This window comes from Scyliorhinus torazame, chromosome 11, assembly GCF_047496885.1.
Source record: "Scyliorhinus torazame isolate Kashiwa2021f chromosome 11, sScyTor2.1, whole genome shotgun sequence".
NCBI lineage: Eukaryota > Metazoa > Chordata > Chondrichthyes > Carcharhiniformes > Scyliorhinidae > Scyliorhinus > Scyliorhinus torazame.
The window spans coordinates 171177986-171200130 of record NC_092717.1 but is presented as its reverse complement, the minus strand read 5'-3'; the positions used below and the strand labels follow the sequence as shown (position 1 = coordinate 171200130).

The following is a 22145-nucleotide window of genomic DNA, read 5'->3' as shown; positions in this document are numbered from 1 at the left end:
CGTTGATGTTCATCCTGTGCCCACTTGGCAAGTGAATTATTCTGGCCAGAGAGTGGGATTTTGTAGACCCTCCCGCCTGGGAGATCTTCCGGTCCTGCCGGAGCGAATGGAGATTTGAAAGGTTTGCCAAGTCGGCCATGGGAGAACCCGCTGCTCGGATGTGTGGGTGGAAAGGCCAGAAAGAGTTAACGGGAAGAGAAGCCAGGGAGAGAGAGAGAGACAGAGATGGGGTGGGGTTAGGGGAATGTTTAATTTCCAATAACAAATGGCTTTGGGAGGCAGGGGAGAAATGGTACAAAGTGCTGAAGTTGACATATGTCTGGAAGCTGGCTCCAGTTCATTGACCTCTACATTTAACTGCAGCATGTTAGGCTGCATGCGAGAAACCCCCTCGGGAGTGGTGGGTTGACAAGGTAAGCCTATTAATCGGTGAAAAAGACAACTTACAACAGAAGTTTTTAATTTTAATTCTGGGTGTCTGGACTTCCGGCAATGAAAACTAGATTGAGGCACAGTCGCAATTGATGGACCAAAACTGCCATTAATAGAGAAACCTCAGACCTGCTTCCCTGCCTAATTTTGAGAAAGCCTTTTTGCTCACGGGATGTGACTTGCGGGTTTACTGTACAAACTTTATAGGCGATTTCTACGACTGTGCATTGACACTAGCCAATTTTATAGGTTTGCGTGTTGGATTTCCACTTGCTATCTGTGATATGTCCGATCAGCATGGGTGCTGCCTCTGTTTTAGCTTAGACCTCAGAGGAGAACATAGATGACGAGCAGCAGCACCAGAATATCAGCAGTGGGAGAATCACTGATCAGTAACAAGCAGGATTAGCAGCCTTCTCCTCCTCAAGATTGAGCCTCTGCAGGGGAGAGGGGGAAGACCAAAATGAAAAATGAATGCGTGCAGTTGCAGTTATCACTTCCTACAAACAGAGTGTACAAGGCAGAGTGAGGATCACCCTTTTAGATACATCTAAATAGCAATGCCTGAAGAGGCTTAAGTCATTACCGACATTTGCAGGCTCCTTGAAGAAGACTTGCTGCCAAGTAGATCTGTTGGGTTTCAGAGGCCTTTTCAGAGGCCGAGGAAACTCAACTGCCTGTGGTTAAAAGTAGAATGACTGTCAAAATGGTGTTACATGGCCTCCTTATAATATTTAAATAATCAACCCACTTCCCATGAGCCAACTGGTCACCTGGCTCTTGTCCATTCATTGTTAAAACCTGAAGTGGGATACGATAGTTCAAGGGGTTTGGTTCCTGTTCCAGATTTTTTGTATTTCACCTTTTTACGTTATCCCATCCCAACCTGTCTTGGGAAGTTAACACTGAATCCATTGTGTGAGTTAAGATTGGTTTGATTGTACTTGCAAAACATAGAATCCCTGCACTGCAGAAGGAGGACATTTGGCCCATCAAGTCAAAACAGCACCCCACCTAGGCCCACTCCCCAGCCCTATCCCTGTAACCCCATCTAACCTGCACATTGTTGGACGCTAAGGGGCAACTTAGTATGGCCAATCCACCTAACCTGCACATCTTTGGACTGTGAGAGGAAACCAGAGCACCCAGAGGAAACCCACGCAGACATGGGGAGAACGTGCAAACACCCCACAGGCAGTCACTCAAGACTGGAATTGAACCCAGGTCCTTGGTGCTGTGAGGCAGCAGTGCTAACCACTGTGCTACTGTGCCACCCATCTTTAGAACACACAAGAGAAAAGTAGGAGGAGGTAATTCAGCCTGTTCCATCATTCAATAAAATAATGACTGAATCTACACAGCAACACTACGTTCCTAACCTATCCTTATCTCCCTTGAACCCCTTAATACCCAAATATCTATCAATCTCAACTTTAAATTTACTCAATGACTGAGGATCCACTGCTCTCTGGGTTAGCGAATCCCAAAGATATTTTCTCCTCATCTCGGTCTTAGATAGCCAACCCCTTGAAAGGTCCTGAAAGTATGACCTCTTTTCCAAAATCTTCAGCCAAGAGAAACAGCCTCTCAGCATCCACCATCATAAGCCTTCTAAAAAATTTAATTCATTGAATTTTAGCCATTCTATTCAATCTCTCCTTGTAGGATAACCTTCTCATCCCTCAACTCAATCAAGTGAATAGTTGTTGCATCATCTGTAAGGCATGCCATCTAAAAATCCAAATATACTACCTCCACTGGTTCTCCTTTATCTACCCAGTTATAAATTTAAAAAGCTAAAAGATTTATCAAACATGATTTCCCTTTCATAAAAGCCTGCTGACTCTGCTTAACTATATTGTGATTTTTCAAGTGCCCTGTTACTTATGTCCTTAATTCCAGAATTTTCCCAATGACTGATGCCAAATTAAGTAGACTATAGTTCCTTGTTTCATAGAACATAGAACATAGAACATTACAGCGCAGTACAGGCCCTTCGGCCCTCGATGTTGCACCGACCTGTGAAACCACTCTAAAGCCCATCTACACTATTCCCTTATCGTTCATATATCTATCTAATGACCATTTGAATGCCCTTAGTGTTGGCGAGTCCACTACTGTTGCAGGCAGGGCATTCCATGCCCTTACTACTCTCTGAGTAAAGAACCTACCTCTGACATCTGTCTTATATCTATCTCCCCTCAATTTAAAGGTATATCCCCTCGTGCTAGACATCACCATCCGAGGAAAAAGGCTCTCACTGTCCACCCTATCCAATCCTCTGATCATCTTGTATGCCTCAATTAAGTCACCTCTTAACCTTCTTCTCTCTAACGAAGACAGCCTCAAGTCCCTCAGCCTTTCCTCATAAGATCTTCCCTCCATACCAGGCAACATTCTGGTAAATCTCCTCTGCACCCTTTCCAATGCTTCCACATCCTTCCTATAATGCGGCGACCAGAATTGCACGCAATACTCCAAATGCGGCCGCAACAGAGTTTTGTACAGCTGCAACATGACCTCATGGCTCCGAAACTCAATCCCTCTACAAAATAAAAGCTAACACACCGTACGCCTTCTTAACAACCCTCTCAGCCTGGGTGGCAACTTTCAGGGATCTATGCACATGGACACCGAGATCTCTCTGCTCATCCACACTGCCAAGAATCTTAACATTAGCCCAGTATTCTGTCTTCCTGTTATTCCTTCCAAAATGAATCACCTCACACTTTTCTGCATTAAACTCCATTTGCCACCTCTCAGCCCAGCGCTGCAGCTTATCTATGTCCCTCTGTAACTTATAACATCCTTCCACACTGTCCACAACTCCACCGACTTTAGTGGCATCTGCAAATTTACTCACCCATCCTTCTACGCCCTGCTCCAGGTCATTTATGAAAATGACAAACAGCAGTTCGTCTCTCCCTCCTGTCTTACTCAGTGGGTTGCATTTTTACCTTCAAATCGATGGGGCTCTTTAGAATCCAGGAAGTTCTGGAACATCATAGCCACTGTCAGCAGCCATCTCTTTTACAAACCTAGGATGTAAGTCATCAGGATATTTGTCAGTTTTTGGTCCTATTAATTTTTGCCGTACCTTTTTTTTTACAAATATTGATTGCTTTGAGATACCCAAACACAATATACTCTTGCATTTTCACAATTTATGATGTTTTTGAAGACAGACTTAAAATGTGTTTATTGCCCTTGCCATTTCCTGAATCATCATTATAAATTCACCAGTCTCTGACTCTAAGTGACCCCATTTACTTTCACTAATCTCTTCCTTTGATCATAGATCATACTTCTATGATCTGCTTTATACTTTTTGCTAGTTTACCACTATTTTACCCTGCTTTATAATTTCTTGATCATCCTTTGCTGATTTTTATTACCACCCCACTCAATTCTCAGTTTTATCATTCTTTTTAGCAACATGGTGTGCTTTTTTCCGCCCCGTTTAATCCAAGGCTACCCTTAATATGTCTAGTTAGCTATGGCTGCACTATTTTTTCTGTGAAGATTTATTCCTCAAGGAAATGTACATAAATTAAGAATTATTAAGTATTTCTTGAAATATTTGCCACTCTTTATATAACATCATATATTTTAATCTAATTCCCTCATTTATCTCAGTCCTCATAAATTTTTAATTGGTTTGTACAAGTTTAAAGCTCTAACTTTGGATTTACATAGAATTTACAGTGCAGAAGGAGGTCATCTGGCCCATCGGGTCTGCACCGGCCCTTGGAAAGAGCACCCTACTTGAGCCCACAACTCCACCGTATCCCCATAACCCAACCCCACTTAACAATTTATTTTCCTTTTTAAAAAAATTTAGAGTACCCAATTCTTTTTTTCAAATTAAGGGGCAATTTAGCGTGGCCAATCTACCTAACCTGCGCATCTTTTGGTTGTGGGGGCGAAACCCACGCAACACGGGGAGAATGTGCAAACTCCACACGGACAGTGACCCAGAGCCGGGATCGAACCTGGGACCTCGGCGCCGTGAGGCAGCAGTGCTATCCACTGTGCCACCATGCTGCCCACCTTACCATTTTTGACATTAAGGGCAATTTATCATAGCCAATCCACCTAACCGGCACATCTTTGGACTGTGGGAGGAAACCGGAGCACCCAGAGAAAACCACGCAGACACGGAGAGAACGTACAGACTCTGCACAGAGAATGACCCAAGCTGGGAATCGAACCTGGGGCCCTGGCGCTGTGAAGTAACAGTGCTAACCACTGTGCTACCGTGCCACCAAATCATCCCATTCTCAAGCTTAATATGGATTTCTGCCATATTATGATCACTCTTTCCCAAAGGCTCCTTTACTGTAACAATCACAATTTAATTGTGTCTAATTGTGCATTACTGGATCTAAGACAACCTGTTTCATGATTGGTTCCTTATAATACTATTCTAGAAAACTGCCAGAATGCATTCCTTGAATTAACCCTCTGAGGTACTTTTGCAATTGGTCTATAAACTACTTCACTTGCAGATACTCCCTCTTTACTCATGAAAAATGTCCACCTTAGTGAGATAGCGGAGGATAACTAACACTCATGGGATCATTCAGCAGTTTCAGTGGAGGGGGTTCTGATGAAAGATCACAACCTGAAACATTAACTCTGTTTTTCTCTCTCCACAAATACTGACTGCCCTATTGAGTATTTGCAGCATTTTCTGTTTTATTTCAGTGGAGGAGCGTCTTGAAACAAACTCATGAAATAATAGGGATTAATTTGCTCATAGTGCACGAATATTCCTTTAATGGACAAAAAATTCACAACACAATACAACAAACCACAGTCAGTTCTCCTGATATCTTGTCTGATATTTCATCCTTAATCTATTGGTTCAGCAGTTTTGAAGTTATTTAGAGTTTGGGTTCGTCCTGGGAATCATTTAAGATGCGAGAGCTGAAAAACTCTATGATAACAGTAGAAAAGACTCAAAAATTTTAACCGTCACCATATCAACAAAGAAAGAAAAGTACAGCACAGGAACAGTCCCTTCGGCCCTCCAAGCCCGTGCCGACCATGCTGCCCCACTAAACTACAAACTTCTACACTTCCTGGGTCCATATCCCTATTCCCATCCTATTCCTGTATTTGTCAAGATGCCCCTTAAATGTCACTATCGTCCCTGCTTCCAGCACCTCCTCCGGCAGCGAGTTCCAGGCACCCACTACCCTCTGTGTAAAAAGCTTGCCTCATACATCTACGCTAAACCTTGCCCCTCGCACCTTAAACCGATGCCCCCTAGTAATTGACCCCTCTACCCTGGGGAAAAGCCTCTGACTATCCACTCTGTCTATACCCCTCATACTTTTGTAGACCTCTATCAGGTCGCTCCTCAACCTCCGTCGTTCCAGTGAGAACAAACCGAGTTTATTCAACCGCTCCTCATAGCTAATGCCCTCCACATCAGGCAACATCCTGGTAAATCTCTTCTGCACCCTCTCTAAAGCCACCATATCCTTCTGTTAGTGTGGCGACCAGAATTGAACACTATACTCCAAGTGTGGCCTAACTAAGGTTCCATACAGCTGCAACATGACCTGCCAATTCTTATACTCAATGCCCCGGCCAATGAAGGCAAGCATGCCGTATGCCTTCTTGACTATCTTCTCCACCTGTGTTGCCCCTTTCAGTGACCTGTGGACCGGTACACCTAGATCTCTCTGATTTTCAATACACTTGAGGGTTCTACCATTCACTGTATATTCCCTACCTGCATTAGACCTTCCAAAATGTATTACCTCACATTTGTCCGGATTAAACTCCATCTGCCATCTCTCCGCCCAAGTCTCCAAACAATCTAAATCCTGCTGTATCCTCTGACAGTCCTCATCGCTATCTGCAATTCCACCAATCTTTGTGTCGTCTGCAAACTTACTAATCAAGCCAGTTACATTTTCCTACAAATCATTTATATATACTACGAACAGCAAAGGTCCCAGCACTGATCCCTGCGGAACATCACTAGTCACAGCCCTCCAATTAGAAAAGCACCCTTCAATTGCTACTCTCTGCCTTCTATGACCTAGCCAGTTCTGTATTCACCTTGCCAGCTCACCCCTGATCCCGTGTGACTTCACCTTTTGTACCAGTCTACCATGCGGGATCTTGTCAAAGGCCTTACTGAAGTCCATATAGACAACCTCCACTATCCTACCTGCATCAATCATCTTTGTGACCTCTTCGAAAAACTCTATCAAGTTAGTGAGACATGACCTCCCCTTCACAAAACCATGCTGCCTCTCACTAATACGTCCAAATGCTTCCAAATGGGAGTAGATCCTGTCTCGAAGAATTCTCTCCTGTAATTTCCCTACCACTGACGTAAGGCTCACCGGCCTGTAGTTCCCTGGATAGTTTCCTTGCTACCCTTCTTAAACAAAGGAACAACATTGGCTATTCTCCAGTCCTCTGGGACATCACCTGAAGACAGTGAGGATCCAAAGATTTCTGTCAAGGCCTCAGCAATTTCCTCTCTAGCCTCCTTCAGTATTCTGGGGTAGATCCTACCAGGCCCTGGGGACTTATCTACCTTAATATTTTTCAAGACGCCCAACACCTCATCTTTTTGGATCTCAATGTGACCCAGGCTATCTACACACCTTCTCCAGACTCAACATCCACCAATTCCTTCTCTTTGGTGAATACTGATGCAAAGTATTCATTTAGTACCTCGCCCATTTCCTCTGGCTCCACACATAGATTCCCTTGCCTATCCTTCAGTGGGCCAACCCTTTCCCTGGCCACCCTCTTGCTTTTTATGTACGTGTAAAAAGCCTTGGGATTGTCCTTAACCCTATTTGCCAATGACTTTTCGTTACCCCTTCTCGCCCTCCTGACTCCTTGCTTAAGTTCCTTCCTACTTTCCTTATATTCCACACAGGCTTTGTCTGTTCCCAGCCTTTTAGCCCTGACAAATGCCTCCTTTTTCTTTTTGACGAGGCCTACAATATCTTTCATTATCCAAGGTTCCCGAAATTTACCGTATGTATCCTTCTTCCTCACAGGAACATGCCGGTCCTGAATTCCTTTCAACTGACACTTGAAATCCTCCTATTTGTCAGTTGTTGATTTACCCTCAAACATCCGCCCCCAATCTAGGTTCCTCAGTTCTCGCCTAATGTTATTATCATAGATTATCATAGAATTTACAGTGCAGAAGGAGGCCATTCGGCCCATCGAGTCTGCACCGGCTCTTGGAGAAGAGCACCCTACTCAAGGTCAACATTTCCACACCCTATCCCCATAACCCAGCAAACCCACCCAACACTAAGGGCAATTTTGGACATTAAGGGCAATTTATCATGGCCAATCCACCTAACCTGCACATCTTTGGACTGTGGGAGGAAACCGGAGCACCCGGAGGAAACCCACGCACACACGGGGAGGACGTGCAGACTCCGCACAGACAGTGACCCAAGCCGGAATCGAACCTGGGACCCTGGAGCTGTGAAGCAATTGTGCTATCCACTATACTACCGTGCTATAATTAGCCTTCCCCCAATTTAGCACACTCACCCTAGGACCACTCTTATCCTTGTCCACCAGCACTTTAAAACTTACTGAATTGTGGTCACTGTTCCCGAAATGCTACCTTACTGAAACATCTACCACCTGGCCGGGCTCATTCCCCAATGCCAGGTCCAGTACAGCCCCTTCCCTAGTTGGACTGTCTACATATTGTTTTAAGAAGCCTTCCTGGATGCTCCTTACAAACTCTGCCCCGTCTAAGCCCCTGGCACTAAGTGAGTCCCAGTCAATATTGGGGAAGTTGAAGTCTCCCATCACAACAACCCTGTTTTTACTCTTTTCCAAAATCTGTCTACCTATCTGCTCCTCTATCTCCCGCTGGCTGTTGGGAGGCCTGTAGTAAACCCCCAACATTGTGATTACACCCTTCTTATTCCTGATCACTACCCATATAGCCTCACTGCCCTCTGAGGTGTCCTCCCGTAGTACAGCTGTGATATTCTCCCTAACCAGTAGCGCAACTCCGCCACCCCTTTTACATCCCCCTCTATCGCACCTGAAACATCTAAATCCTGGAACGTTTAGCTGCCAATCCTGTCCTTCCCTCAATCAGGTCTCTGTAATGGCAACAACATCATAGTTCCAAGTACTAATCCAAGCTCTAAGTTCATCTGCCTTACCCGTAATACTTCTTGCATTAAAACATATGCACTTCAGGCCACCAGACCCGCTGTGTTCAGCAACTTCTCCCTGTCTGCTCTGCCTCCGAGCCATACTGGCCCTATTCCCTAGTTCTCCCTCAATGCTTTCACCTTCTGACCTATTGCTCTGGTGCTCACCCCCCTGCCATACTAGTTTAAACCCTCCCGTGTGACACTAGCAAACCTCGCGGCCAGGATATTTATGCCTCTCCAGTTTAGATGCAACCCGTCCTTCTTATACAGGTCACACCTGCCCCAGAAGAGCTCCCAGTGGTCCAGATAATGGACACCCTCCCTCCTACAGCAGCTGTTTAGCCACGTGTTTAGCTGCTCTATCTTCCTATTTCTAGCCTCACTGGCACGTGGCACAGGGAGTAATCCCGAGATTACAACCCTAGAGGTCCTGTCTTTTAACTTTCTGCCTAGCTCCCTGACCTCCTGCTGCAGGACCTCATGCCCTTCCTGCCTATGTCGTTAGTACTAATATGTACAACGACCTCTGGCTGTTTGCCCTCCCCCTTCAGGATGCCCACTACCCATTCGGAGACATCCTGGACCATGGCACCAGGGAGGCAACATACCATCCTGGAGTCTCTTTCACGTCCACAGAAGCGCCTATCTGTGCCCCTGACTATGGAGTCCCCTATGACTATTGCTCTTCTGCGCTTTGACCCTCCCTTCTGAACATCAGAGCCAGCCGTGGTGCCACTGCTCTGGCTGCTGTTGTTTTCCCCTGATAGGCTATCCCCCCCGACAGTATCCAAAGGGGTATACCTGTTCGAGAGGGTGACAACCACAGGGGATTCCTGCACTGACTGCCTGTCCTTTCTGGTGGTCACCCATTTCTCTGCCTGCACCTTGGGTGTGACCACATTTATATAACTGGTATCTATGACGCTTTCTGCCACCTGCATGCTCCTAAGTGCATACAACTGCTGCTCCAACCGAACCATGCGGTCTGTGAGGAGCTCCAGTTGGGTGCATTTTCTGCAGATGAACCCATCCGGAATGTTGGAAGCCTCCCGGACCTGCCACATCTCACAGTCAGAGCACTACACCCCTCCAAATCACATTGCGTCAATTAAGTAGTAAATTAAATTTAAATTTAAAAAAAAAAAGTAACTGTTAACTATATCATTATGTTTCCTAGCACTAGATTTCTACTATAAATATGAAAGCTAAATACAGTACTCTCCGATCTCTGGCTTAGATACCCCTCTAAGTTATAACTCAGTAATAAGTAATTATGTTTAATTAGTTTAACAATGCTTAATTTTTTTAATTTAGTGTAGATTCCCAACCTGCCAATCAGGTCACAGCTTTCCTATGATGTCACTTCAGTTCCCCCCCCCCCCCCCCAACCACACAATTTGAAAAGATAATAAAAGTAACAATTGATAAAAATCACTTACTTACCTTCCGAGGGTCTCAGATGCTCTCTGGTTCTCTCCCTGCAGATTAAAAGTTACAGGCCAGAAGAGAGAGAACAAAACAGTAGGGAAAAAGCACCTTCTCCCACTCTGCACCGAATTACCTCACTGCACCAAATTACCAAATTCCCACTCTGGATATGTCTCACGCTGTGTCTCCTTGACTTGCGCAAAGCTTCAAATTTCTGTAAAATTTCCAAGAAGGATTGTTGGATACCAACTAGGAGCACACCTATTGACTGATGGCTCAACTTCACTAGAACCACAGCCACAGGTCTATCACCAGCCCTATTGCTGTCCTGGTTGAAATATGATAACGGAACACCAAAAGGAATGGAACCTGGAATTCTCTTGGTCTATGGTTCCATTTTTACATTGGTAAAAATATTAACCGCTAAGTTGAATGCATCAACCAAAATTGTTGTTTCAAATATTTGCTGTATGGCAGCTGGCCAGAGATAAAAGCCACCTTAAATAAATTCTTCAGTACTCTAGGTATAGCAAGGTTGCAAATGTGTTTATGGAATCATAGACTCCCAGGAGGAGACCATTTGACCCATTGAGTCTGCACCAACCCTCTGAAGGAGCACCCTACCTAGGTCCATTCCTCTGCAAATCTGTAACCTCACCTAACCTTTGGACACTAAGATGTCATTTAGAATGGCAAATCCGACTAACCTGCACATCTTTGGACTGTGGGAGGAAACTGGAACACCCGGAGGAAACCCACACAAACTCCATACAATCAGCCAAGGCCAGATTGGAACCTGGTATCGTGAGGCATTAGTGCTAACCACTGTGCCACCATGCCATTGTTATAAATGTGTTCACAATTTCACTCCATCCGATGTCATAGAGAAAAGCTTCTCCTTCTGAGTATTAATCAATCCTCCATGGTTATAAAAGCCCAGTTTTTAACTGATTTTTGAAATTTACTAATCTTCAATAAAATATTCAATGAATAACTAGAATGTCATGGTTATCTGATTTACAAAACGATCAATAAAAGTAATGTCATATATATAACATTTCCCATTTATAAAATACAAATATTCTGCAACTATTCATTAAAATATCTCAATTTTGAACATGCTTAAATGAATGATTATTTGGGTCTGGCAGCAAGTATGTTGCATCAGAATATATTAGGTTGTACAATTTTAAATAAAGCTTTATACCAGGAGGTATTATATAACAATAATCCTGTATCTGCAGCAAGTCGTTGCAATGCGATGGCAAACAAACCGTCTATAACTGACAGGTGTGTATTCATCAAAAAGCAAATGTTAAATTATTACTTTTAACATTCCTTTCTTGTTACACGTGCAGTATAGAAACAGCACCAACTGTCTGTTTATATCCCACTCTTTTTGAAGTACTGTTATTGCAACCGTAGACAATTAATGAGAATTCACGCTGCTTCATAAGAATTAAACAATCTTTTCTGAGTATTATGGGATAGAAATCCATCTTGGGGAGGGAGCATCTCCCTTATATGTCCTCCTCCCCCCACCCTTCCCCATTCAGTTCTTTAAAATCGATAGCCTATTCAGTACCGCCTGTTCCATCCCATGCTTTTTTTGTGTATTGACAATCACCTACAAATGCACAGTGCAATTTAAAATTGCTGTTTGGTTTGGGAGGTATTGCCGAGGTGCACCAGGAGACATAACACTTTAAAAGTATGTGGAGCACGAGGAGTGTGGTACCTTCAGGACCTGGAGGCAGCAGTTAAAGTCAGTGTCAGTTCAGCTGGAGTGTTTGGCCCCTTGTGTTGTGAACAGTATTGTCTGGATAGATGGACCCGAGTTGGCAGCAACGGGTGTTATTTTCTTCTTGTTTTTGGAGCAGGTGGCAGCGCCCAGCAGGTGGGGAGTGAGCGCCTGAATCTGCGAGGGCAACGGCTTCCCCTGGCAGGCGGGGCGAGCGACGCATCCTGTGTGCAGACACCCAGAGCCGGGCGCGGCGGTCGGCAAAACCGCGCCAGCTTGCGGCCCTGCTGGCTGAAAGAATAACCAGGACCAGCTTTCAGAGTCAATGCACCTTGGTGGAATTCTGCATCTGTCCCATGCAGCTGAGGTACTGTGCAAATGACCCGCGTCTCCCGCATCGAGTACGATTTAGGGTCAGGTCAGGTTTCGTGTTGTAAAAGACCGTACGTTGTATTTATTGTGCATGCAAAAATCAGAACGGAACATGTAGCATTGGCGCAGCTGTGTTTCGTATGGTTTGGCTCGAGCTGAATGTTAGGGAGACAGGGAGGGAGAGGGGAAATAAACCGAAGAGGCTGGAAAGAAGCCAGCTAGAGAGGGGGGTGGGGGTGGTTATGATGCAGATTTCAGTGTCGCTGGATTCTGGAAGTCCCGTTTTTTAATAGCAGATCGCGATAAGACACAGGGAGAGAAGCCAGGAGCTCTCGGGGCTGGAGCAGATGGCAGCAGAGAAGGAAAGTGTTTGAAAGCCCGAATGCAGCAGCAGCCCTTCCCCACTGAGCTCTCGGCAGCCGGGCTTGTGGGGGGGAAAGCAGCACCAGAGATCAAGCTGCACGCACACAGCTCGCAGAGAGAGCGAGAGAGACACTCTGCCAGCTTATTGTTAACATATACTTGACCTCCTGACCCTCTCAGCACACAGATGTCTGCTCTACCTCTTTCAACTCCCCCCTGGCTAAACCCCACCCACTCTGCACCTGGGCAGTAAGTAACCAGCTCCAGAGTCCAGGCTGCCTCCCAGACACACAGGAAGGACTCTCCTCATTTCAACTGGGAGCTGTTAAAACGAGACTATCTCTCCGGCCGTGCACATCCATGGAGGGCGGCCGTCTGCAGTCTGTCTTCTGACATCGTGAGGATCGTGATCCTGGGGGCCTGCAAATATCTGAAGGGAGAACTCGCTCGTGTTTTCTTGCCCTCTCCTTATCCCTGAAGTTTACATTGTCAGTCTTCCTTCTTGTTGCGGAGATCAAGAAGTTTGCAGCATTTTCTGCTTTGGCGCTGACGGATCTGCAGGGAGAAACTTGCATTCATTCCTCTCAGTTTTTTTGTGTGTGTGGCCGAGCTCTGGAACTTCTATAATTTAATAAATAGGCGAATGGTTGGAATCTCTGGATCTTATCAAAGTAAGTGTGATTCGCAGCATTTGCTCTGTTATTACTGATATTCCCCCTCCCCCTCCGTATTAATTTAAAGCACTTCTATCTAAGCAGCAAGTTGTTCCTTAAGCGAGCTGCAATGGTAACGACGGTGTGGTTTTTTTTGAGCTGTGACATTTGTTTTAATCAATTTCGTGAGCATATTTGCATTAATCTGAATTGAAATATGCATTCGATGCTTGTAAGTTTACACCATTCATCCAGTTATTTGAAGAAAGAGGCAATAAGACACCAGATATTGATTGTGTCATTGTGAAATTGTATAGCAAACTATATTTAAGAAGCTTACACATTGGCGTCTAGTCAAACTGAGCAGGATTGTGCAGTTAGATTAATTACCTCTAACAATCGGGGTCTTCACTTGACCTTCGTCCTTCTGTCAAATCAAAATGTCTCATTCATATTTGAATTTTCCAAAAATCAGAAGGTCCATTTGCTTGGAAGCATGACGAGATATGATGTAGGCATCCTCAATTAATTTGTCTGATCTTTGTAGTGATTTGATCTGTAACTACTATTTAACTTGCTCGTTGATGGGTTTTTGCTGGTCTATTTTTGGCACTTAATCCTGTTATCTAGGAAGCTCTACATCTGGCTTTGTTTTGGAATGGCTACACTTATGCGATCTAGCAATAACAGAAAGGGCAATAGAGAAAATGGCTCAACCTGGAGAGTGAGTTGCAGGGCAGTCAGCTCTGACCACCCGTTCCTGTCAAATCCTGTTTTCCCCTTATACAAGAGATGTGTTCCAAATGCAGAGCATTCAATGCAAAGCCCGATTCATTAAGATTCTTAGTGACTGCATCACTTGTGAGCAGCTTAAACTGAAAGAAAGTTGGCATCTGCAGTTTTGCATTTGAAAACATTAGCTGTCACAATTGACAGTTTCATCTTTTTGATTCACTTTCATGATTTTCTCAATGCAGTTCATTAATGGAGATCTTTTGGTTGTTAAATGGAAGGTTAATATATTGTTTTGAGCTTTGGATTTCAATTGAAAAGCTTGGTCTTTGTTCTGTGGGAACTTGTCATGTGCTGTGATCAAGATGCCTTATCAGTTAAATAAAAGGTGACTTAGAACTTGCATGCTTGGGGAAGCTAGTTCTCATGATCATGAGCAGGTGATATATGTGGATAAGTAATTGAGGTTTGGCAAAATCTGAACATTAGTTTGTATAAAAATCAGGGGCATATTTTCATTAATGTATATTAGATACGTCTTATCAAAAGCATGACATTTAAATTTAGAGAATACTTATTTTGTAATTCTCGACTAGTTGCAGATTCAACGTTTTTTTAAAAATTTGGCCTAATCAAAGCCTTGCTTAAATTAACACCATTTCACCTATTTTGTAAATAAGAATAATATAACAATTTTCGTTGAGAGTTCTAGCATTGGAATTCTTTCCAAGTATATTTCTGGGGGTTTTGGACAGGAAGCCTGTTTCCCACCTGTTGCATCCTGAAACATTTCAATGAAGTTTGTTTCTGTTTTCCTAGATGGAGTGTCACAGCGATATAAAAATTAATAGTTTTGTCTTCCAGAAAAAATGTTATTTTAGTCTGTCGCATCCACAGTCATATCAATGAGGTTAAATGCTATTACCTGAAATATATATACATTTACATTATATTTAAAGAGCGTACATTATTTAAAAATAAAATTTGATTGTGGCCTTTATGCCAAAGGTGTGAGTATTTTATCCTCTGGATGTGCCAATTCCACATTAATTTAATCACTCAACTGTTCAATTCAAGAAATTATTGCATATGGGACACAAATCTTAGCACATCAGCAGCAATCCTGTATTGTCTTTCTTTCATAAGTGTGAGATCTAATTGCAGGAAAATTTGCTTTAGTCTTATCATAAATTTATGAATTATATAACATTTTATAAAATACTAAATATCAATAGTTGATGCACCAAATACTGTTGCTTGAAGAAATGTATCAAAGAATTGATGTTCTTCCCCTGTGAGGGGGAAGCTAACATTTCTTGTGCTTCCTGCTCGTTTGGATCCAATTGCATGGCTGTAGTTTGCTGGAACTCTAGTTGTGCCATGTAACACTGAACAGAATATTGATGCATGTAAATACTGCATGTTATGAGCCAGTGCAGAGTACAATGGTGTTATAGGGTCCAGAATTTACTATAGGAAGGAGAAGGAACAGCATCCCCTAGTGAAAATAAGTGTTGGAATTGGTGCTTTTTCAGAAAATAGCATTTTAACATTGGCTCCAGGATTATATTTGTGAATATACTATTTGACTTTTACCACTTTTTCAGAAAGATATATCTTCATAACATTTTTCTACCTCAGTCACGATACAATATAGGTATCTATGGACTAGATCTTGTATGCAACTATTTGAGTTCTGATCAGGAAATAGATTATAGGCACAGAAATTAACATTGATCGTTGGTTAAGCTTTAATAATGATGACATGCTATTGCAATTTTATCCAATGTGCATATTTTCATACTTCTATTAAATGAGGGTAGAGTATATGTTTTCTATGATTAAACCACACCAATGATTATTTTAATATTATTACATTATTTTTAATTTGATTTATATACCTTTTAACAGCATATTTGTGTTCGGTGATATAATTAAGGAAACATCAGTTTAATTTGTTATGGTTTATTGTACATACTAAGTTTTGATAGGGTTATGTACATGGTCTTTAAACAGAACAAGTCACTTTGCACAACTTCAGCAGCCATCTGCAAGTGTAGAGGGCTTGCACCTGTCAGTCCACACTAATTATAGATTAGGGTCAAAGAAATGAAATATGAGTATTTGCTGTTGATGATTTCTCCAACACTTCTAGAAACTGAATATTTAGGATGGGCATATTTGTTTTCAGTAAAGCGCAACATGGTCGTATGATAGCTACATTAATATTTTTGATGCTCATTCCATTTTGAGGTTAATGTTTTTGGCAATACATGCAAAAGCTTCTTAGAATAAAAGCTGCTACTGTAATCCTAAAATTCAAGGAAATAATTTGTCTGGGGAAAAGCTGTTCTCACAAGGTCAGTTTTTTCAGTTGAATATTATTTTAGTCTGTCGTGTCCACGGTCATATCAATGAGGCTTCCGTGTTATTGGATTAGTTGAGGATTTGTGACAGACCTCTTTTATCTACCATATTCATAGCGGTGCCAAGCTTTTCATCAGCTCCTTTTTTATTACAGTTCTGCTTTTCCACTCACATTACGGCAATTTGCTCTCACAATTTGAGCAGCTTTCCACCAGGTGACAGGTGTCCTGCCCGGCTGCAGTTGGCCGGGAGTCCATTTTCTATAATCCTCAGTCCGTGTTTTCCCTTTGAGTTGCCAATTAACTTCTCACACACCCTCTGTTTATTTTCCTGGATCCATCTGGGCTGAGCTGATATTGTAATCACTCTAATGCACATTGCCTTCCCTTCACACACAATGTGCCATCATGACGAGCCTTTTATTTTAGATAAGCCGAGGAAGTGTGTTTAATGAATACAAACCCGTTGTGCTGGTGTGCACTCTGCCAGAAGGTAATCTCCATGAATAGGTGCTTTCAGTATTTGGAGGAGATGCATAAGTCGATAAGGCTGGGAGTGAAGATGTAACCTGTTATCTGCTGCTCCTCTTGCTGGCAGTGAATTTACATTTAAAGATTAACACTGAAGAAAAGCTGCCTTTTGACAAGGTTAGGTATCATTCCTGGTCTTGACAGTATCTGACATCGCCTAAACCATTTCTGCAGGTCTTCTAAAGGTGAGATTACCAGAGTCGTTATCTTTAATTGGGTTTAGCATTCCATCTTGACTGCTTTCTATAGTGTAGAACTAAGTACTGGGAGATGATAATGGAGAACAAAGGATTATTTATTGATGTGGTTTTATAACCATTAGAATACTAAAGAATATGGTCAGGGTAATGACTTGATTTGCTATTTCATTATGTGTAAATTGCCTGAAAATAGTCTTGCCTCTCACAGAAAACCAATAAAGCTCTTGAATGAAGAGGCATAAAGCCTTTGTCTTTTATTTTTGATGGCATACATTTGATAGCACTCGCTCTGTTATATTGTTTGCTAGTGAAGCTGAAGAGACCAGTGTGGATTTGTTTAAATCTAGGTAATGGTGCACTAACATCGTACAACACATGTAAAAACATTTATCTTGGGGTTTATTCCAATTCAAAATATAGAATGGGGAAAAGATTAATTGGGATTTTTTTTTGCATGTTTGTATTTTAGGGAAGAATTGCAACTAGTCAATACGTTGAGAAAATAGGAACCATTACTTCTGTGCATATTGACATTTTGTATTTGTGACTGGCTCGGTGTGTGGTGAGATATTTTAGGATCTCACTGGTTACAGTACACAAATATTGCTGTAACTGACCTGTTATGTCCTTAGAAAACCCATTTGATGTTTGCAGATTCTTCCTAGGGGGTTATTATTTAAACAAGGGTATTACATTACTCAAGATACAAATATACCACCTTGTAACAATTTAAAGCTTCTTTAATTGTTCCTTGTATTTTATTATGCAATAAAAGCGAAGATGGAAATTTACAGCCAAATGCAACCCTGGACTGTCTCAATTATCTGTTGTGTAATTGTTGATATGTGGATGACTTTTAAGAATGTTTGAGACTGAGGTTTGTATGATTTTCATGAAATTGTTTAACTTCTGTTTGATCAGCAGGTGCTGCTGAGATGAAAGCCATGTGCAAATTATTTCAAGGCTAAAAAGTGTCGATTGAAAATGAATGTGATAAAAGAAAGAGCAATCCGTTTTCTGTTTTCAATTTGTGCAAAGTTTGAAGAGCTATCCTGCTAAACTGACACATCTGTTCAATTTTGAATATTGCAGCGAATCCCCCTATAAATAAAGTGCTTTTTATTGGTCTAAATGGCTCAAGTTTTCAAAATTGCCAAAGTATACCCTTAGAGAATCTTGGTGGTAACTTGTAACTTCCTTGTACCATTATTGATAATTGTGGAAAGAATCTGAAGGTGATGGCAGCACATTTCTTTAAGGCACAATATGCCACTGTCATTTGTTTGAAATGATGTATTTCACTGTGCCAATACTGAGGTTGCAAGTGGGCACCTGGATTATTTATTTATTTAGTTTCAGTTTTAAAGTGGCGTTCACACAAATGCTCCAGTTTTTAAAATGGATTCTGCTCTTGACGTACCTTATTGGAAGCATGCGAGCTGTGTGTGTCTTATAGCATTCACCTACTGTACCTTAACACAACTTTATTGAATTATGTGACTTAACACAATTGGAGCTGAGAATAAAAGCAGCTGATTCTGAAATCTAATTTCCCCAAGAAATATTATAAGTTTCCAATTATAGGTGCTCCTTTTCTCATCTGCAGTTTGGGAAAATAAAAGTCTTTATTTTCCATCTTTTAAATAGCTTATACATTCTGTAATATCTCAAAAGTTTGCCATTTTTTTTCCTGGAAGAAGCATTTTCACATTCACAAAGTTTGTACAGTTTTATTTAGTGATATAAAAAGGTTTTGTTTCAAAATTAAGTGAAAGATGTGAGATATTGAAACGTGATGAAAAATATTAATGCAACCCACCATATGAAAAATCAATTTTGAAAAGTAAGTGCCCTCTAATATGGCAAACTCCACTGAGCTGGAGAGCACTTGCCTCAGTAATGCCTCGCTAGCTTGCTGCTCGAGTCCACTGATTGCATTAGTAATGCAATTTAAAATAATCAGCACAACAATGAACTGCACAGGTACAATTAAAATACTTGTAGGAATGTTCTGAAAAAAGGAGGAAGGTTTGGTGGGATCCATCAGACCAAAGCAGGAGAAGAAAAATTACAATATTTTTGTGTTTAATTGGTATTGAGTTGCCCGAAGGCTTTTTAAAACTTGGTTTGTTACATTGCTTTCATGGTCAAATGCTCAGCAGATGAAATCAGAAAATCATGTTTGCAGCTGGGCAATTACAATGGTGCCCAAGATCTGTGACTATCGAGCATGAACGCAGATGCCTTCAAAGTTATATTTTCTTGCATGTGGAGGTTGTTGGCATGAAACAGATGCCTTCATTTTTTTTTTGAGAAGTCAGCCTGTGGATATAATTGGTTCTCTCTTCCCATCCTCCAGGGAGAGTCTCTCACAGATGAAATCAGATGAGAAAAATTTTGCACAAAGCAAACGTATTCATGGTTTAAGCACCGTATGCTACAGACACAGTCAATGACTAGATTCTCCATATTAATGGAATAAGAAATAACAATGTGTGTACAATTTTTGTCAATTTTATTCCTATAATAAAATCAATTTGGTGTGAGCGTAGCCAATTTGTATATGTATCAGAGCTAAATTGTGTGTATATATAATAGTGCAGACGGTTTTAAAGCTCTTGTCTGGCAAAGCAAAGCTTTTCCAAAACGAGTACATTTTAGCATATGGTTGGAATCAATCAAAAAAAATCGTGTGTATGCAACTGATTACATTACCATCTGTCATAAAAAGTCCTCAGTTGCATCTTTTCTTTTTACATAATGTCAGAACCACAAAAACTATTTTATAAAAAAAAGATAGGCTGTTTCTTTAAAGTAAGGAAAACTTGGGTTTCAATCTAGATAAATATGTGGGGCTGAATTTTCCCACAGACTTCCCTGACTATGGGATATAATGGGAATGCTGACAGCAAGGCTGGTGTCACAATCATCAAGGAGCTAGACTCCAAATTGGCTGATTCCAAATTTGCCTTCCTATTAAGGTCTGCAAGCGGGCAGCAATCAGAAAGCTAGTAGCTCTAGAGCTCCGCAGCCCTACTGATAGGTGTTGGGTGCTGCTTATGCAGGCTGGAGAATGCGAGATCACTGGCCTCCACAAGTAATTAAAAATAAAATATTTAGCATATAGACCTATAGGTGAATTGGAGCAGAGTAAAGAAATTCTTTGCTAGATCGGTCTTGGCTGCGATTGCAAATGCACCTCTTTGTGGCATGGAGCCTCTGGTTGATGGCCTCTGGGTATCATGGGGCCAGTGGGCGGGGTCTTGGGGGGCTGATGTTGCTGTTGGTAAAATAGTCAAGAGGCTGTACAATTTCCCCAAATTGTGCCTTTTACGTTTGCAAATTGCCTACCTGCCTCATGGAATGGGCAGCCGGCCGCTTCCCAGCCTGCCCCTTTGTAATAGCTGGAATGGATCAGGGAGCTGTCTCCCGCAACGCCCTGCTGTTTTCCTTCCTCCCACCTCCAAGCCTGGCACCATGTTGCCACCAAAATTCAGCTCTTGGCTTTCATTCTATCAGAAGAGTTGGTAAGAAAAATGGTGATACCGTTGTATGGCAGAATGATAACATTTCAATTTGCTGCATTTTCTGACTAATATCTGGTTCATGTTATGGCCTACCATACTTACCTTTTTACATTTCAAACCTGGGGGGTGAAATTCCACAAATTGATAAATTTAGTTTTGCGCCTACATTGAGGTTTTTGGCAAAATTATTGATGGGAGGGATTCATTCCTTTAGCTATTTATTAGAATTTGACAATTCCACAAATAATTTGTGTTACAGTTAAATTGTTGCTACTTGAAACAATTTAGCAATCTGTTTTGATTTCTTCTGCTCTGGAATTTGCCACATTTGCATTGTGGGTGGATATTGGAGAGCTGGCAATGGCACTGCAACAGTTGTGCATTACACTGCTCCGAATATGTCATTATAAACTGGTAATTTATAGTGTCTTGGATATTTACTGATGTTTGCCATGAGAGGTGCTATGCCTTTTACAATATGGAAAACTATCTCTCAAGATGGTATTTTATGTGTCCCAGACATTAAACTCATGGAATTGGCATAAAAGACTCATTCAACATGTTGCTCCTGTTTTGATGCAACTGTGTTGCAGCTATTTATTTTGATTCCTTTTTGCTGCTCTGTCGCCATTATATATTCTCGTTCAAGTGTTTTTCCAAAACCATTTGACATAGTATCTGCCTCACTAGTCACTTGCAGTTGAATAAACCTTGAATGGGAAAATATCATCCCACATTCTTCTTTGCTCTACTTGTGATAATGTTCATCTATGCCCGCTTGTTCAAGAAAGGACAATCGAATGCTTTTTATAGCACCTTTCATGTTCTCAGACCAAAGTGTTTCAAATCAATGCAATCACTATTATTATGTACTCAAACACATAAGCCAATTTGCACACAGCAAACTCTCACTAACAGAAAATTAAATGATGACAAGATGATCTGTTTTTGGCTGAGAAAGGAAATGTTGGCCAGAACATTAGGATTATTTCTTCATAGGATCGTCTTCACATAGTACATGGACTCATTTCTGCCCACATAATAGGCAGATATGACTTGGCTTTAAGGTTTCATCTGCAACACAGCACCTTTGGTAATGCAGCACATCTGAAGTATTGAACTGAATCATGAACCTGGATTATCATGGGGCTTGAATCCACAAATGCCTGATTTAGAGAAAAGGCTCTATGAACTAACACAAGCTGACATCCAACAATTTGCCACCCAGTGGAAACAATCTTTCAATGTTTACCCTCATGATTTACTAACCAGTGGGAATGATTTTTCATTGTTTACCCTCTTGAAATCCTTCATAACTCTTTCGGAGTTGCCTTCTTTTCATTGCTACGTTACCGTAGAAATGGAGCAAAGAAGACTCAGCCATTATAATGATGTGAATAGTCAGTATAACCTAGTCTGTTCTTTAATGGTTTTGGAAAGCGCAAGCTTTTTTTGACTCATTTATCTGGAGGTTGTTCAGTTAGCTACCACATACAGGTAATTTTCATATTTCGGATGAGACATTAAAGCAAGGTGTTAGCCCTTTCGGGTGGATGCAAAACATTGCAAAGCATTATATAAAAAGAGAGCTATCTCTAGTGTCCTGGCCCATACTTATCCCTCAAT

General features: G+C 41.7%; 1 protein-coding gene and 1 long non-coding RNA gene across 5 annotated transcripts in view; one reads left to right on the top strand and one right to left on the bottom strand.

Annotated features, from left to right (window-relative positions):
- Positions 1–450: 450 nt before the first annotated feature.
- Positions 451–3472, bottom strand: LOC140386024 (uncharacterized). Its single transcript, XR_011933539.1, has 3 exons — positions 3390–3472; positions 1019–1109; positions 451–869 (listed from the first exon to the last, which is right to left on the bottom strand). It is a non-coding gene; the product is annotated as an uncharacterized lncRNA (long non-coding RNA).
- Positions 3473–11641: 8169 nt separating this feature from the next.
- The window catches only part of runx1t1 (RUNX1 partner transcriptional co-repressor 1), a 125587-nt gene continuing 115083 nt past the window's right edge, over positions 11642–22145 (top strand). Inside the window, exon 1 of one of the 4 annotated variants that reach the window (XM_072468005.1) lies at positions 11642–12142. Coding sequence is in view for 2 of the 4 variants with exons in the window: in XM_072468001.1 (XP_072324102.1) it covers positions 13154–13181 (28 nt within the window). In the remaining 2 variants the exon portion in view is untranslated. Of the gene's footprint in view, positions 12143–12424; positions 13182–16630; positions 16978–22145 lie in introns of those variants that run through there. The other 3 variants (XM_072468001.1, XM_072468003.1, XM_072468006.1) reach the window with 3 other exon arrangements.